At 39.0% G+C, this 19,849-nt stretch overlaps 1 protein-coding gene across 9 annotated transcripts in view; it reads left to right on the top strand.

Moving 5' to 3' along the window:
* UTRN (utrophin) overlaps positions 1 to 19,849 on the top strand; it is a gene marked incomplete at its 3' end in the record, with an annotated part of 1,040,500 nt that overhangs the window by 513,726 nt on the left and 506,925 nt on the right. For 8 of the 9 annotated variants that reach the window (XM_082249947.1, XM_082249941.1, XM_082249943.1 and 5 more), the window contains one exon: positions 2,136 to 2,325. In XM_082249947.1, the coding sequence (XP_082106073.1) occupies positions 2,136 to 2,325 (190 nt within the window). Of the gene's footprint in view, positions 1 to 2,135; positions 2,326 to 14,091; positions 14,844 to 19,849 lie in introns of those variants that run through there. The other variant, XM_082249946.1, reaches the window with a different exon arrangement.

Genomic DNA, 19,849 nt, shown 5'->3' with positions numbered 1-19,849 from the left:
ACCACACTTCATATGCTATGCTCAATGCCACACTCTATTTGCTTGGTTGTACATTACATATTCTGCACCACCACCACCATATGTTGCCCTGTATATTACATACTTTGGACCACTACACTTCTTATGCTATGCTGTACATTACATATTCTGGACCCTCACACACTTTATATGTTGTACTGTACTTTACATACCCTGGAATGCTGCACTTTCTGCATTGTGCTATATGTTATATACATACTGTTGAATTTTTTTGCATGTGATTACTTCTGGCGGCTATAGTCTCCAGCAGTATTCATTGTGTTCTGCCGGTATGTATAATATACAGCAAAGTGCAGAAAATGCAGCAATCCACGGCATGTAATGGCTGGCTTATGTTTAAAAATAACATTTACTTACTGGCTAGATCACCAGGTAAAAATAAAGGGAAAAAAAGCCTTAAAAAGAAAAAAAATGCACTCACGACATCTAAGAATTGGTAAGCTGAAATTTAACCATGTGGCACCTGCGCTATAGCTGAAAGACGTCCTCTCATTCTCAAGCTGCTCATGTGCCCCCTGCGGTGCACGGGTGGCAGGCTCTGTGATCGCCAAGTCCTTTGGACTTTGCTGATCACAAATTGGGGTAAAGGTTCAATCGCAGTGGGCCATTTACCACGTGATCAGTTGTCAGCTAATCACAGAAGTAAACAGAAGCTGGTTATCGGCTTTTATTCCTCATGCTGAGAACGTGAATATAAAAGAAGAAAGCTGAAACCGGCTTCTATTACAGGGACATCGGTCCGCTCAGTGTCCACCAGTGCTGCTAATCCATGCCCACCAGTGCCATATATAATTGCACATCAGTGCTGCCAATCAGTGCCCATCAGTGTCACATGCCTGTGTTGCTTATCAGTGCCGCTTACCAGTACCACCTATCAGTGCCACCTCTCAGTGCCACCTCTCAGTGCCCTTCAATGTCACCTCTCAGTGCCCTTCAATGCCCATCAGTGCCATCCATAAGTGCAGCCTCATCTGTGCCTCCTGATCAGTGCCCACCAGTGCCGCCTCATCAGTGCCACCTATCGGTGCTCATAAGTGGCACCTTTTAGTGCCCATTATTATACCTGTTTGCAAAATTTTAAAACAAACTATAAAAAACATGTTTTTTTTTTTTTTTTCAAAATGTTTAGTCTTGTTTTGTTTAGCAAAAAAAAAAAAAAAAACTGTGGTGATTAAATACCAAGAAAAGAAAGCTCTATTTGTGTGAGAAAAATGATAAAAATTTCATATGAGTACATATGAATGTTGGATGACAGCGCAATTGTCATATTGTTATTCAAAGTGCGACAGCTTTGAAAGCTGAAAACTGACCTGTTCAGGAAGGGGTATAAGTGCCCAGCAAGCAAGTGGTTAACACATTTTTGCTTTTGGATTTATTACTGCTTTAAAGCAGCTAGGGACAAAATCACTGGCCTGTATAAGACATGTCATCATCCATATGCCAAAGCAGCTTGATCTCAAAGTACATTGCTGACTGCAACATACATGTCTGTGAACACAATTATCTTATTTATACAAGAGCATATGTGATTTTGTCTTGGTGGTTCTTGATATGAGTTATATGTACAACCTTTTAGCCCCTGAACTTTGCTTTGTGGTAGTAATGTTTTTATAAAAAAGCAATAAAGTTTTGGGCTAATTGAATCTGACACTGGAAATGTATTGTACAGCAGGCTACTGCAAGGCTGAAACCTTTTCTATATTTTTATATTAAAGGACATCAGATAAGTGGAAATAGTAGAGGTTAAATAAAGGGCTTTTAGACTGGAATAAAAATAGCATTTGTGTGGATTGTAAGATATCATTCAATTGAGATGACATATCTACAGTTCTACTATTTGTGTGAATCAATTTTTGTGAATAGTAATTGTACACTAAATGGGAAATGACTATTCATTTCAGGTAAATACTATGTTTTCTGGAGTATATAGAAACAAGTGTTCCAAGAAATCATATTTTCCTTTAGATCGCTAATAAACAACACGTTAAAATATGATAAAGATACATCTCCTAATTAAGTAATTAAGTAATATAGAACTCAGTTTTCCGCCTCTAAAGATAAAATCAAAGTTGCATTGCTTGTTTTTGCTTTTTTAGGGTTGGCGACCGACAGAGCACCCTGGAAAGGGAGCTGAAGAATTTCCAGTCCTTGGTCAAAGAGCATGAGAACTTAATGAAGTGGATGCAAGAAGCAGAAACAACAGTGAATGTTCTCATGGATGCATCACAACGTGAAGGTGTTCAGCAAGATGTTAATCGTTTACGTCAACTCAAAGTTCAGCTGCAGGTAAGATTTTCAAAGGCTTACTTCATAGACTATGCAGATAATCGCAAACAGCCAACACTTCCTCAGTTATCATCAGTTCTTAACAGTCAGAACATGCAAGATGATTTGTGATTGGTTGTTATGGTGTTTCTGTCCATATTTGTAGATTTTCTTTCTTGTGCCTTTTCCTGGATAACGATGATTGATTTGTATCTCTGGTATATTGGGTAAAAATGTAAATTAATATTGATGTTTCTATATGGGTTGACCCTTCTACACAAATGCTGGATGTGTGTATGCATGATTTGTGTCAGTCATACTTCAATGATCTCTTTATCTTTAACTCCCATATTTTAAGCTGTAAACATCTGTGTCACGAATCTTTGTTCTGTAAATAATTTGTGAAGCTTGTAAGATGTATTTCTTGACGTTCTGATATGTATCACGATGTACAGTGAGTGGTGCCCTTTTTAGCAACAGAAATCTGCTTCCTGGCAGGTCTTGTCGTTAAATGACACAGAGAATCCATATCAAACTAAATTAACATCTGGTATGTTGATATTCAGGCAGTGCAGAAAAATACTGCATGCTTACATTTATATTGTTTATATTTTCAGTCCTTCATCATTATATTTTCAAATCGTGACAGTTTGGTAATGCAGTTTGAAAAATGAAAAACACGTGATTAAGGTTCAGCTCTGAAAAATTGGTTTCTTTCATTATTCCTCCCGTGGATTTCCTCAGGGAGATAAATCAATAAATGTCAGAAAATATTACATTTGTGTTCTGCTGAAGGATGTTGCTGGACCAAAATATTGATCAATGGCTATCAATAATAATAGAAAAAATATGCTTCATTCACCTTGTCAGGATGTTGTAGGTGACAAAACATTTATTAGTACGTTTGTCCTTATTTTTATGTAGTGAAAAATGCTTTTTATTTATTTATTTATTTATTTGATGTATCTTTTAGAGGCAGACTGGGATGGGGGCATGTATCTGTGGCTCTGGACCCTAAAGTGTACTGGTGGGACTACAAATGCAGGAACCCACTGGCCAGCAGGCTGTTCTTCAGCTTATTAATATCTCTACATTGTTTTTGTGTTTAACATCACTTAGCAGGGCCTGACTTTGTTTCAGGTAGGCATTTTTCTTTCAAGAGATCTCTGACATTTATTTGCCATTTGCTCTCAGCAACTGACCACCCAGGATTTATATAGCACCAACAGTTTATGCAGCCCTTTACAATATAAAGGAGGATGGTACAATTACAATACAGTTCAACACAGAGGAATAGGAGGGCCTTGCTCATGGAGCTTACAATCTAAAGCTGGGAGGAGTTTCATTTTTACACCCTACCACTGACCACCAGTACTAGGTGGTGGAGTGATGTTACTCCCACTGACTATCAATAAAGCGGGTAATATTGTGGCCACCTAAACCAGTGCTGTTTTCTTTTTTTCTTTCTCATACGTTCAAATCAATCCTCTTATTTTCAAATATTGGTAACTACTTTTTTTATTGCTTACAGGTATTTATATAGCACTGCCAATTTACACAGAGCTTTACATCTAAATTGTACATTGACATCATTCCCTGCCCTCAATGAACTTACAATTTAAGGTTCATATACACACTAGGACCAATTTAGACAGGACCTCTATTAATCTATTAGCATGTCTTGTCTTTGGAGTGTGGGAGGAAACTGGAGTATCTGAAGGAAACTCACACAGGCACAGGGAGAACACGGAGTATAGAGTCTCTGAGATTCTGCTCATCAGGGAATGGATATGCTAAGTTCAGTATCTCTGCATAAAGCTAAACAATGTGTTGGGGGGAAAGGGGGGGGTGTCAGATATGTTAAGCACACTAAGAGCCGGCACGGAGCGGCCGGCACGGACTTCATAACATTGAAGTCAATGCAGGTCGCTCCGGGTCGCCCCAAAGAAGCTCCGGACCCTTTTTCTAAGTCGGAGCGACTTGTGTCGCTCCTATTAGAACGGGTCCACAGCTTCTCTATGGCAGGCGACCTGTCAGGCGACCAGGTCGCCTGACAGGTCGCCCCAGTGTGAACCGGCTCTAAAGCCTCTATTATTTCTATTTTCAAAAAACAGCAAAGCTTTTGGAACGCAAATACATAACATTACCATACCAGTATAAGCCTATTGTTGCCCTTTGAAGGTTTGGCAAATATTGATCACAGACGTGCGTTGGGCTGCTTTTTTAATTTCAGAACGATCAGGGATGGAGATTTTCTGTTGAAAAAAAAAATGATAGGTTTGCTTTACGACAGTGTGGAATAAAGAATAACCACATTGTAAAGCTAATCTAATTTAAATTGTGATGTTAGAAAACTGAATTACATTTACTTTAATTTCACTTGGGAAATTGCAGCACAAATATGTATGGGCAAAATGCATAGCTAATAACATTGAATGAAATCAGTAAACTGTAAAACATGGCATTTTGCAGACCAAGAGCAAACAATATAATGGGAAATTAAGTCCTTGAATCATAAAAATGTCAGGCACATTGTATATTCCCCATACTAATGTTTTTTTTCTTGTTTTAACTGTTATCATGTCATTTTAGTAAAAGCAATTTGTTTATTTTCCAATATCCCTAGAGCTTAATGATTAATATTCTGAATTAATTTGTAGTGTGACAGCTACTTGTGTGGTACACATAATCTTGACAATGAATCATGACTGAAGAAATATGTTAATTATGATCAAGTGGTGCAATATATATGGTAGGTAACCATAGTGCCCAAGATGCAGTTTCCACAACTGAAAACTGCAGTGATAGATTCCATGTATTGTCATATTTCTTTCTTCCAGTTTACATTCTGCCTATAAAATGATAAAGCTGTTCTTCAGGATTGCTATATTAAGAGACTGTAGAGAGCAATATCTCAAAATCATCTGTGTTTAGAGTTAAAGCCTCACTGTGGGTGGTGATAAAAAAAGATGTCTTCTACAACACCAGCAAAGAAAGAATATATTTTGTTTTTCAAGGGAATGCACTAACTTGTATCCATGGTCCCACCACCTTCTTTCCCGCCATTTCCAGTTATGATCACTTCTCCATTTGCCGAAGTTATCACATACAATGCAGGAATAGCTTAATATGCAAAGTGGCTGCAGTGAATGCTAAAACTGGGAAATGTGAAACAGAAGTGGCATGAAAGGCAACTTATACACATGGCCAGCTTACTGCATAGCCAACATGGGCAATGGCCTAGGGGGTCATAGGGCTGCCAGGGACAGCACACAGCCACCTATACATGTTAACTGGCAGTGACAAATTTATGTGTTTAAAAAGGTTCCAAAATGATGCTTTGTGTGACTGTTTCAATGGCACTGTATGAAGTTTACCTAGTTTTAATCAATGCATCTATAACTAAGCTATTGTTAAAGGTGTGCTGATGTAGAGTGGGTAAACTGTGTCTATCATTCTCTCTGCACCCCAGCATCAGCACATTTTGTGTAGCTATACTGTCTGATCTTATCAGTGTTCTACGAAGGTTGGGCAAACATAGCTCACATTTTGGTGATTTAGCTCATGAGAGTCAGGGGAAAAAAAATCACTCACTTTTTCGGGCAGCCATGGTTTCCATGGCTGCTGTCGCTGCTGGAATGGTACCTGCCTATATTAGGTTACATTCACTGTTAAGTTGATAATTTTCCATTTGGTTCAGTCGATTTTTAAATTGACTTTTATTGAGCTGGGTTGTGCTGTCAGGGCCTCTAACAACACGTATTGCCGCTGATTTGGCAGGAGTTGGCTGAAATTCAAGCCATATTTGGGGGGCCTAAGCCTTAACAACCAACTAGAGAAGGAGGGGGCTGCTTGCCTAAAAAGATGGGGTGTATAAATCTGGCCCTGCCTATACAATTGTCTTTTCTATTGCACTACATCTAAGGCTCAGCTTCCAACGTAGGATGCATGTCTTTGTCCAAAGAAAGAAAGAAAGAACAATGAAAGGTCTATCTACTGAGAAGAAAGGTGTGCATGGAACACCAGGGTAAGTACGCTGCTCAAAAAAATTAAAGGAACACTTTTTAATTAGAGTATAGCATAAAGTCAATTAAACTCCTGGGATATCGATCTGATCAGTTAAGTAGCAGAGGGGGTTGTTAATCAGTTTCAGCTGGTTTACTGTTAATGAAAATAACAGGTGCACTAGATGGGCAACAATGAGACAACCCCCAAAACAGGAATGGTTTTACAGGTGAACTGAAGGCCACTGACATTTTTTTCCCTACTCATCTTTTACGAATATTTTTCACTAGTTTTGCATTTGGCTAGGGTCAAGTTCACTACTGGTAGCATGAGGCAATACTTGGACCCTTTAGAGGTTGCACAGGCAGTCTAACTCCTCCAAGATGGCACATCAATATGTGCCATTGCCAGAAGGTTTGCTGTGTTTCCCAGCACAATCTCAAGAGCATGGAGGAGATTCCAGGAGACAGGCAGTTAGGAGAGCTGGACAGGGCCATAGCATATCCTAAACCCATCAGCAGGACCAATATCTGCTCCTTTGTGCAAGGAGGAACAGGATGAACACTGCCAGAGCCCTACAAAATGACCTCCAACTGGCCACTGGTGTGAATGTCTCTGACCAAACAATCAGAAACAGACTTCATGAGGGTGGCCTGAGGGCCCAACATCCTCTAGTGGCCTCTGTGGGCACTGTGGAGCTCGATTGGCATTTGCCATTGAACACTAGAATTGGCAGGCCCACCCCTGGCGCCCTGTGCTTTTCACAGATGAGAGCAGGTTCACCCTGAGCATATGTGGCAGAGGTGAAAGGGTCTTGAGAAGCCATGGAGAATGGTATGCTGCCTGTAGCATCATTCAGCATGACTGGTTTGGTGGTGGGTCACTGATGGTCTGGGAAGGCATATACATGGAGGGATGCACAGTCCTCTACAGGCTAGACAATGGCATCCTGATTGCCATTAGGTATCGGGATGAAATCCTTGTACCCATTGTCAGACGCTCGCGCTCGCCTGACCTAAATCCAGTACAACACATCTGGAACATGTTTCGGTCAATCCGATGACACCAGGTTGCACCTTAGTCTGTTCAGGAGCTCAGTGATGCCCTAGTCCTGATCTGGGAGAAAATACCCCAAGACACCAGCCACCGTCTCATTAGGAGTATGCCCTGACAGGCTTGCATACAAGCATGTGGGGGGCCATACAAACTACTGAGTAAAATTTTGAGATGCTGCAATGAAATTTCAGAAAAAAGGACTAGCCTGCTGCATCATTGTTTAACTTTGATTTTCGGGGGGGCTTTAAATTCAGCCCTCTGTAGGTTGATAATTTTCATTTCCATCAAACAATGTAAGTATAGATATCCAGCATGACAATTTTCCCCATTGAGATCTGATGTGTTTTTAACCACTTTACTACCGCTTACGGTAATAGTACTGCGGCAGTGTGGCTCGTTCCCGTCCAGTCACGTAGTATTAACGTGACTGGACTCCTCCCCTTTCTGGGCGGCGCTTGCGCGCCGCCGGAGGCTCGCTCCCGCTGTTTTCATTCACAGCGGGAGTCGGGCCAGGGGAGGAGCAGCGGCGATCGCCGCTGCTCTTACCCGATCGTCGGGGATCGAGTCTGGAGATCCGCCCGCTGTGTGTAAACACAGCGGGCGGATCTCCATAGTGACAGGGAGTGACAGATCGGACTGTTCAGCATAGCTGGACATCCGATCTGTCCATGAATCACATAGTCACCTCCCCCCCTACACGTCAGTAAGCACCAGGCATACATTAACCCCTCCCTCTCCAATAAAATTAACCCCTTCCCTGCCAGTGTCATTTTTACAGTAACAGTGCATATATATAGCACTGATTACTGCAGTAATGTCACTGGTACCCCCAAAAGTGTCAAAAATGTCAGTCAGGGGTCCGGTCTGTCCGCCGCAATGTCGCAGTCCCGCAAAAAAAATCGCAGATCGCCGCCATTACGCGTTAAAAAAAAAACACCAAAAATGACAGAAATCTTTCCCTTTGTTAGTAAACGCAATAACTTTTGCGCAAACCAATCAAAATACGCTTATTGCGATTTTTTTTACCAAACATATGTAGCATAAAACAAATTGGCAAAAAACTTTTAAAAAAATTGGTTTTTACATCTTTTTTGGGGGGAATTTCATATAAAAAAATGTGAAAAATATTGTTATTTTTTCAAAATAAACGCTCTTTTTTTGTTTATAGCGCAAAAAGTAAAAATCGCACAGGTGATCAAATACCACCAAAAGAAAGCTCTGTTTGTGGGAGAAAAAGGACGTAAATTTCGTTTGGGTACGGCGTTGCACGACCGCGCAATTGTCAGTTGAAGTCGCACAGCGCCGAATCGCAAAAAGTGGCCTGGACGGAAGACAGCAAAATCCTCCGGTTGTAAAGTGGTTAAAGTGTTCCTTGAATTTATGTGAGCAGTGTATGTATATGAAGTCTTCCACCTCCAATTTTTCTGTGGACAGGAAGATGTGGAATTACCTACAATCCATGCTGCTATTTCTATCCTCTTAATTTCCTTAGTTTGTCAAGTCCATTTATTATATATCATTCTACACATTTGAAGAAAAAGAACAATCTATTCTCATACACAAGTAAACGTGCCCATAGACATGGGTAAGAAACACATTGCTCTGAAAAGAGCTCTTGCCCTCCTTATTCTCTGCATGGTTGACATGATCACATTACATGCATTACCTTTCAAATCTTTTGGCAGGTTAACACTTCCTATATATTTGTTTTAACTGTGCAGCTGTTTGCCTGGATTTGCCCTTTAATCATCTTTATTGCCCACAGCAGAATTAGAAAATTGGCAGCTGCTAAATGGGCTTTCCAAATGTTTATTTACATACAAGCTCTAGAACTCTGACCGTACATTGACACAGACATTTATGTAATTCTCAGATGTTCTTTGGCTTTTGGCTCCTAATGTCATGTTTAGTTACGCCGAACCACCGTGGTTTTAATTTTGAATGTACTGATGGCTTAGCTGTCCCTTGTCCAATCTTATTAACTTGAGAGCATTTTTCGTTTTCTTTTCTCTGGCACTGCTTCATTACGTGGCTGTTTTCTGAGTAATTCACGCCTAGCACATTGCTCCTAGATACTTACATTTTCTTTTGTAAGAAGACTAAAAGCTAAAAAGTCCTTCCAAATACTGTCCATATATCAAGTGAAATGTTCACCTTAGATATTGCCCAATGTGTAATGTCATTTTCATGGATGTGCTGCTTTCCAGATCACATAAAATCCACAGTAAGTACCAAAATATATCCAATTCTATAAAAAAGAAAAAATATATACCGGTATATATTTTTCAATGCAGCTCAGTTATCACGTTTATTGATTTGGAGCTCTAGCTTTATATCAAAATTGATGTATATATTTAGTTTTGGTGGACACAACTGGACTAACTGACCTTTGGCTTTTAATATATCACGAGGTTTCTGCCTACTGATTCCCTGTTTTTCTCCTGCAAATGCTACAATGCCGCTACATTAACCACAGTGTAATATACATTAATCTAATGACAAGAGGGCAGTCAATATAAAAGCAGTCACAAAAGGCCTATGTTAGTGCAATATAAATGAATCTGTTGTTAAGGAGGGCAGCCAATATAAAAGCAGTGTCAAAAAGAATATGTTAATATAAATGTATCTTTTGATAAGAGGGCAGCCAATATAAAAGCTGTGAAAACAGGCCTATATTTAATGTAAAGGCAGGCATAAACCAGTGCCTAATAGGGAGAAAGAAACAAAATATTTTTAAGAGGTTTGTTTTTGCGTGTCTTCTCAATTTTTTGATAGACATTTGAGGGTAAAACCTTCATTAAAGATAAGAGAAGTCAGTTTATGCTCCTTGCACATGCTAATTGACAGTCTTTACAACTGACTGTTACCAGTACATTACTGGGAGCCATAGTAGCAGCACACTGTTCTGCATTAGAGATTCCTTACCCCTCAGAATTATAATTGAGACCTCTCTGGGTAGAGAAGGAACAACTCATTACGTGGACTGGGAGGTTGGTGATACAATACAGAAAGGAGACAAACATCCAAAAGACAGTTTAAAGCAAAGTTCATTATGATCATACTTCCCACACCAGCCCTTCACGTATATCTAAAGCCAAAACCATTATTTTAGTTTTGAATAGAATGGCAAGAGGTTGGAATCCTTAACCAGGTTTTTTATATGTCTGTCCCCACTAGGGAGATACACTCTCTCTCGATTTGTTCCAATGACCTTTATTTTTGGGACTGAAGGTAAGGAAAAAAAACAACAATTTGATTGGTCGCCAGAACAGAAATAGAGGGAAAATCTTCCAATGGGAACACCTGCCCTGATAATAGCAGATAACAGGAGAGTATTTCCCTCACTTTATAAAGCTTTTTTTCACTTCCTGCTGTGTCTACAGAACAGGAAGCGAAGGGAGTGCTTTCTATGTCACTGTCACATGTATAGTGATTAAAAATTCTGACTATTCACTGACTTGTATTTTCTGCATGTTTATTCAAGGCCAGTAAAGTCAGTAACAGCCAGGCAAGTATCATTTTTGCAAGGAGGCTAGCAATGGTGGCCCCTCTATTTCTCTCATGAGTGGTATATTTTAATTGATTAATACAGTGTATTGTGACAAGTGGGAGAGCCTTAGATAAACTCAAATGTGATTTCAAGACAAATGCATCTGTGTGGTGTCTTTTATATAGCAGGTATAGTCCATATTTTCTAAGAGTTTTTTTTTTTTTTTTTTTTTTTACTCCTTCTTTATTTATCATCTCCCACACTTACATAATACACATCAGTTTGATGACAAGCAGTTCTTGAGTTGATGGACCATAGAGAGGAAGCATTAGCCAATTTTCTATCGCTGACTTTTGCATTGATTCAAGGATCACCAAGCGTGGTTTGATTCATACTCCTAATTACATTGCAGATGGTTATTTTACTTGACACCAAAATATCTATTACACTTTGTAAATCATCCTTTAGTACAAATTTACTTGTACCTCACATTTTTTCCTTAAGTGTGCATGCTTGTTTATAGAAGACATTTTAGTAACTTAAAATGTAACAATATACAGCAGTAGTAACTGTTCAGCAAATCTCCACCATTTACCCTTAGAGTGGAACTCCACGGACCTTGCACAATTGCACTCCTAAAATCTAAAAAGCAAACTTTTTTTTTTTTATAATATAGACTCCACCTTGACTTCATTTTCACCTAGGCAAGAATGACAGGTACCCCGTTCCTAAAATCTCCTGGGATATCTACATTGCATATCCCAGAAGGCATCATCTTCCTCACAGCCCCTGTAGGAGGAAAGACCTTGCTGTGTGTCATCAGTGTTCACTACAAGATCTGGGAAAAGCCAGCTGGCACCAGAAGTCGCAAATAAGGAAGAGGACAGCACAAAACCCAGGATGTTGAAGCAGAGCTGAGGATTACAACAAAGCAACGCTGAATTCGCTGGGAATGCAAGTATGTGGATAATACCAGTGAAAAAGATAGACCTCTTTAAAAAGTAGACCTTGGGCTCTAGTCAAGTGACTGCTTGCAACAAGATCATGTCCTGCTGTAAGCAGGAACAATTTTTCCCATTCTCCTCTTCCAATAACAAGATTGCAACATTGCAACTTTGTAGCAAGTTACAAAGTAAAAGGCTGCGTCAGGGACTGATCTATGAATAACATTTTCTGAACATAGCCAAGAACTGCACAGACACCAGGATTTTTGTGACTTTGTCATTTATAGGCCAGTAAATCAGTCCAGAAAGTACATGGTGATGGAAGGCATTGTGAGATAAGCACTGTGATCTGAACATAGATCAGTAATTGTAGTAAATTTATGGGATTCGGAAGATCTGTGTAGAGCCAAGGAACAGAGCAGAATGAAAGCTATATGAAGCCCACATCTTGGTGTCCTACCTTAAAAGCTTAATTTGAGTTTGAATTAATTTACATACTCAGCAGTTAAAGCTGGAAAACTTGGTTGGATGGACTTGTGTCTTTTTTCAACCTGACTAAATATGTAACTATGTAGCTCTGGCCCTCAAATATCCTCAAATATCTTCAGTCGCAAAACTTAGAATGGCTTAGCGGTCATCACTTCTACCTTGCAGCACTGTGGTACCAGGTTCGAATCCCAGTCAGGGCACTGTCTGCAAGGAATTTGTGTCTTCTCCCTGTCCTTGCGTAGCTTTTCTCCCATACTCCAAAGACATCAGTAGGTTAATTGGCTCCTCTCTAAATTAGTGTACAATATGTAAAGCACTGCTTAATTTGGCAGTGCTATAAAAATACCTGTAGTATATAGTAATATGTTGATCCAGACTTTTCTCCAAAAGTTAGGATTTAGCTTACCCCTGTCTCACCTCCCACAGTGGAAACAGTTCCAGGAACTAAAAAAGAGAGATCAAACCACATTCAGACTTCAACTAGACCAGCAGGGAACCAACCCTTTAACATCTAGTGATTACACCTTGGTTACAGAGCTAATCTGCCCTGTATTTACCTATGAAAACGTATGTGTAACATAGAATAGGTTAAAAAAAAATGTCAGGGAAGTTTTTTATTTATTTATTTATACACAGCTGTGTTTTACTGGTGTCTAAAAATGCAATTATGTTTTTGTGGACTGTATACCCTGCTGTCACCTCCTTGGCATGGTATGCCTATAGCAAGTTTAGGTTTTTCAGTGCAAACTAAGCAGTAGAATCTACCCACCACTTTTCTTCATTAGCCCAGTGAGCTTACTGGAGTGTAACAGTTACAAAGCTAAGTAAAAGCAGCTGTAATGCTCCCGCTGGATCAATCTGGTGCATCTGCTGGAGTGTGAGGTCAATGTTTGCTACATTTGTGAATTAGAATGCAAATAGTTCCTTTGTGGACTCAGTTATTTAAGGCAAACTAATGCTCACAGACAATACTACAACTACTGAACTATTTGTTTCTTTGTTGCCCTCCATTGTAGAATAGTAGAGCAAACAGCTTGTTAGACAAACTAGCATATCGTCTATGGAGCTCTGTCTAAATGATGAAGCTACACTCCATATGATTCCAGTAATAAGGAGTCAGTTTTGGATGAGATGTTGTTCAAGGCAAAGCTGAAATTTCACTCTGTTAGCATGATAAGGATTCCTGTAATTGGATCTTTAACTTGACCTGTGTATCAAACCCTGCAGATGTTTTCACATGCATCCAACATTTTATATCTATTACATATTTGTATATATATGTCTTTTTTTTTAACACCTTTTATTTTCCGTCTCCCTACCTTTTATTTGCTTTTATGATTTTCTGAACTTGAACTTCCTAACTGCGGCATTGTGATGAAGACTTCAGACAACAATATGACACATGCATTGACTGACTTCCCCTGAACGGTTTGAGCCTTGGGCACGTGCCCGTGCACCTCCGTGATATTGTTCTATAATGGATGCTTCTGTGAGCATCATTGTAACATGTAATACTTGGAAAGAGGCAACAGTCAGCCTTCCTAAACAATTCTACTAAGAGAAAATGAAATATAGAAATGTAGAATGTGCATAGCAAAAAATAGTCTTGAATTATTCAGCTTTCAACCTTTTTTGGACAAATCTTAGAATATAGCATTATTTATTTGCTACTCTGACATGCTTCTAGGAAGCAGTCAAGTGAAATCATGGGAGGGGGAATATAGAAGCAATCCTGAGTTCAGAGAGGAGTTTAACAGAACCATTATTTGTTAGTATATTTACAGAACTCATGTTTTCTTTCAGTCATGCTCTCCCCTGCACTTTTCACTCTATCCCATCTTATGGCTATGTGTGATTAATTAGCATTTAATGTATGGCTGATGGAATTAGAGCAATTATCTCTCGGGTCTCCTCTGAAGATTTATCCCTGCCTGTTATTCACTCCTATGCAGCTGCATTCAGTCAGAGTCTAGCAGAGGGAGAAAGCACATCGTTCAGTAGAAGGGTGCAAGCATCTCTGCCTTTCTCTGCCCTTCAGTGTGGAATTAACTATATTTGCGGATCCATCATCACAACACAGGGGGACTCTTCAGCATATTGTAGTCCCAATGTCTCCATCCTTAAAGTCACATCCTATTGAATGGCTTTCAGTGGGGTAAACAAGCGTTTGGATAAGGCAGGCTGCTTCACATGCTGGCTCTAGCTGCTTTTTCCAGAGCTAGGATATAAGGATTTAATTTCAAGAAATCAAACTGAGGAGATGCTATCGACTTCTGTCTTTCCAAGCAGAGAGGACTTTGGTCTCCTTAAAGCAATATTTTGTCTTATATATTTGGAAGCGAGCATGCTCAGACAACTGGCAAATGGTTGTCCAGTGACCATGAGGGAATGATTGCTGCTTTTCATTTATAATGCAAATTCTGAGGTACCTCCAGAAGTGTGGCAAACTTAAAATGATGGCTGTTGTGAGAACATCTCTCCAGAAAGTTGTTGTTTTGTTGCATCACTTGCAAAGAATGGCAGTCTCTTCTCCTCGGTATCAGAAACTGTGCAAGGTAAGTTGGCCATGGGGGAGATGGTCCTTTCCTTGCCTGGTAGGATGACAACTTTTATTGACATGAAAAGTGACCCAAACTTTTTTTTTTTTTTTTTAATAGTAACAGCACAGATCAACTAAGTTGTATGAATCATGTTTTTACCCTATAAGCAGATGCATGTCTTCAAATGTTATGTAAGGACATACAGTTCATCTTTCACAAATGAAATGCATAATGTGTCTTTTGAAAGCACTGTACATTATTAAGGGTCCCCTTAACCCGTGGTTGTGTAGTTGTCACTATTATCAACCAATGCTTTCGTAAATTGTTTGAAATAATTCAATGGCCATTGCATATGGTTTGGGAAGTAAATGCCCTGATAATATTGTGATTCGATTGCTCTTTTTTTAGTCAATTGTCAGAATGACTGATGTTGTGTACTCTATGGTATGTTCTCTATGTATATCATACAATATGTGCACATTATTCTCAGCCACTGTTTACTATTGAATATGATTCTGAATAGTCCCTTCTGTGATTGATTATTTATGTAAATCAGCACTATATTTGGGATTGACAGTTGACTAGCCTGCATTCTCATTGAAGCTTGGGCTCATACATATGTATATGGACTTTAGTGTGATTGCATTATAGATATTGGGAAATATTGTCTCTTTTACAGAGCTGAGCTAATCCTATTGTTTCAGTGGTATGCCTTTTAAATCCTGCATTGTACATAGGCTGTGTTTTTAGTTAGTGGTACCTGTAGATGTAAATCCAACAGGTTGTGTTTTGTTGCTCAACCTGTAGAGTTTAACACGAATATAAAATTGGCACACACTGTAATACAGGGGCAAACTGGCCCGAATATGCAGTAGTATTTATTCTATAATAAACTTTATTTCTATAGAACATTCATTCTATAATGAGTCAAATGCATGTCAATAGGTAAAATGGTTGTATAGAGTGGTGTGTTTACAAATAGGTAGGAGGTGAGAATGAGGACAAAGTGCTGGAAAAAGATGCTGTGTGGTGATGAATTCCTGGAGGAGATGGTGGGAGGAAGTAATATTAGACATGCTAAGTTGGTTTTGGATATAAGGCACTAGGGAGTCAATGATTAATTTTATGTGTCGTCTTTTTTGCCACTCCTGTCAAATGTTGATATCATTGGTTCTTGTTTGCTTTGTCCCCTGAAAGTAGCATAGATCGATATCCAGCCGGACATGAAGCTTTTTCTTTTATATGTCAGTAGCGTGATGTGAATGAATATTGTGTAATCTGGTGCATAAATATCTGCTTCTAATCTTTATAATAATCAAAATTTTTTTTTTAGAGGGGCAGCTACATCCTTTTGTAGGAGCATGTACATTCATACATCAATTCCTTTCTGTTCCTTCTGTGATATTATGAGAATGCGGAAAGTCTTTGAACACAATATCAACAGCTGTCTCTCTCTAAAGTTAGTTTCCTCTTCTTTGTGCCAACATATGCACGTCAGTTTATTTCACTTTCTGCAATCATACTGCTTGTGCTATGCTAAAAGCGAGCAGTCTGTTATTGTGGCTATATTATAGGGAAGGGGTGGTTATATGAAAGTTTTGCAAAGGAACATTTGATGAGTTGTTGGAACTTATTCCATCTATCATCTGCCTGAAGCAGATTCAAAGGAAAGCACCTCTTGTCTTTCTTTAACTTACCAAGCACAGAATACCCTTAACATGTATGTATATGAGATTTATGTTTTTCATGCGCTCTGGGATACCTTATGACATGGATTGGAATTGTATGTTTTATTTGCACACAAGCAATGAAACTTTATTAAAAATCAATACATTCTACGTTAGGCGGCATGTTTTTTTTTTTTTTTAAACAAACAAACAAAGTTGATAAGCTTTGTGCACATTGAGGCTTTGCATAAATGCAAGTGTCTTTGTACATATGTAGAAAGGCTTGCTGTTTAAACGTAAAGAATTTTCTAGGGAGTTTTATTTTTGACTTGCCTAAAGTGGCCTGTTTAGATCGTTTTAATGCATTTGTCACGACGCATCAGAAAAAAAAAAAGTATTTTTTTTTTTTTTCATCTGGGCAATGTATGATATGTGCACTATGCTGCTATAAGTACATCGAGGGAATCATGTAAGATGCATTAAGTTACACTAAATGAGCTCTCTCAGTAAATAAATCTTTAGTAATACAAAGTCAATGAAAGTATTCACTAATGGGGTTGATCTCTTAAATACCACTGTCAAATGTGTCAAATGTCCAATAAAGAGTTCCATTTTGGTTTGTTTCAGTAATGTTTAACAAAATTACCTTGGTTTATAAAAATGAGGACAGTGCCATTTTAGATTCCACTCTCTACCTTAAAGTGCTTGACCCCTACCTTGGCTACTCACCATACTTATCATAGATCATTTACAGTAGTAAATGGCTGAAAATGTTCAACCTACCTGATTATCTCTCAGTATTGCACAGGGATGCCAAATCATTTGAATAATTTAAAAATAACCCTAAGCTGGTCAAATTCATAAATTGACTGGTGCCTGATACCTGTGATTTAGTTTGGACAATGGTTAGCTGTTCTGTGGAGTTAAAAGGTGGAAAAGGTTTTTTTGCCTTCTTAAAGAAAGCAGTAGGTTTGCTTAATGACCTCCTCCCAAGCAGTGCACACTGCAGGTCAGAAGAAAATACCCGGTATTTCCCCTTATAGAAGATTACGTGACTCACTCCACTTCGTCTAACCCAAAATTGTTGGTGCTTGGTCCTGCACTGTCACATGAGGACAGTCCTCAGCCCTGTGTAGCTTCCTACTGAAGCAACCTGGAGCTTGATCCTGACAGGTGAATGGAGTAGCTGGGAAGCAAAGGAAAGTTAAATTTATACTGCTTGAAAGAGGACATTAAAGCAAATTGCTTCATGGCCAAAATACAGCTTTGCTTTAAAGTATAATTAAAGGTAAAATGTTTTTTTTAATTTGGATAAAGTGATGATGGGTTAGAACCATGTTTAGACTTTTATTGTTCCTATTAACACATTCACTCTCTCTAATTGTCCAGAGCACCAGTCACAGGAAATGCAAATTAGGTTAAGGCTACGTTTCCACTGTTGCGACTTGCTGTGCAACTTGACACATGTCAAGTCGCACAGCAAGTCAAAAGTCATTCATTTCTATTTGGCCCGTTCTCACTGCCGCGACTTGAGTTACGGCGACTTGAAAAGTAGTTCATGCACTACTTTTGGGCCGACTTCAGTGCGACTTCCTTCTATAATGAGGGACAAATCTCACTGAAAGCCGCGAACAAGTAACACTACAGAGTCGCGCTAGAAGTAGCACGACTCTGTAGCCGCAGCAGTGGAAACCGGGCCTAAATCCAAAACTTTGAGTTTTCACCAGAATAGGAATAGAGGGGAAATCTTCCAATGGGGAAACTTAAAAATTCAAAAATTAAACATGTTCTCACTTCCTGTTGAGTGTAAATCACAGGAAGTGAAGAGGAATCTCCTTGATTAGACAGATGGCAAATAAGAAAACTGACAGAAATTTTACCCCTACCTGAGTCTGTTCAAAATGAAACGTTTTGTCTTTAGGCATAATATAAGACTGAAATTCAGGTTTGTTTTTAACTCATAGTTAAATTAGTTCAGCTTCAGTATGTAAGGATACATATTACATATCTGTGGGACCACTGTGGAAGGAGAGAATCCCTGTAGTAGTCCCCACTACTGCAGTAATCGCTGCGGTCTTCTGGGTCCTGTGCCAAGTAGTTGTGCCCCTGCATTGTAAAAACGAGGGGTCACTCACTTGAAACAGCCACCATTCACCTTGTGCCTTGTATTTTTTTCAATTAACAGACTAGTTTCTTTTCCTAAAGTTTAGGGAACAGTGTGAAGAGTTTTCTGTGAAACAAATCTAATAATTTTGCATAGAAGAAATGATGACATGTGTGCTGCTTGCTGATGTTTTCTAATCTGGCACTTGTCTGGTTCTATGCTATAGGACTAGTGTAGATAGGCAAATACTGCATGTTCTCAAGTGCGTTCTGTTTGTATTTGAGATTTGTTTGAATCCTTTCTCGGTTTATACCAAGTTCCTAAACAGATACTTCTGACTTTTATCTGACCTTCTAAACTGCATCAAGCACCCTTAAAGCTGAACTCCAGGAATCCAATCACTTTGTAAAATGTGCTGGCTAACTGTAGGTTACATCTAAAGAGGTATATGTCAGCTCGGGAACTTATCTCTTTAATTTACAGTTTACATTTTTCCTGAGCACCGGAAGCAGAGCTATCGTACTTCTTGCGTTCCAATTCTGGACCTTCTGGTCTCAGCTTCAGCAACTGCAGAGTCTCATGCAGCCTCTGTACCCTCCCCTCCCCTCCTCCTACCCGATCACAGGGCATTTTATATGATGTGAACCCAGTCCTTAAATACAAAGCCTTCTGTGAATAGAACAGAGAAAAGTCCGTGAGGTGGCATGCCATCGTTGGACTTAACTCATAGTAAGCTTGCAGATTTTACAAAGTAACTGAATTCCTGAAGTCCAACTTTAGGTGTTTTTTGCATTCCCACTGGAAAGAAAATTATTTCTGATTCAAACATTACACAGTGGGACAAGATATTATTGTGACAGTCTGTTAGGCTATTCAAGTGTACATTACTTTATTGACACATTTTACAGTGTATTTCTACTTGGAATGACTCACAACACCTTTCCGCAGTCATGTCTTAGCTACATTTGGTGGCATTTTGTAAGTGTCATATAACAGTCTTATTTAATGCTCTAACAGATTCTAGTCATAATGATAATATAACAAATTATACCTAGTAATAACTGTTTATCAGTTTCCTGTCCTCACTGCTCTAATTTGCAGTAAAACACAGATTTATTAGACTTTTTCACTGCCCTATTACGTAACATTGACAATGAGTGATATAGATGTTCCTTTTCCAAGACCTCTATTCACCTCTGTAAAATATTTGGTAGAATGACTTTAAGCAAGATGGAAACTTTAGTGACAGT

The sequence above is a fragment of the Pelophylax lessonae genome (assembly GCF_965119305.1).
Source record: "Pelophylax lessonae genome assembly, chromosome: 3".
NCBI classification, from domain to species: Eukaryota; Metazoa; Chordata; class Amphibia; order Anura; family Ranidae; genus Pelophylax; species Pelophylax lessonae.
The sequence above is the reverse complement of the archived record's forward strand: the minus strand, read 5'-3'. Positions and strand labels throughout refer to the sequence as shown.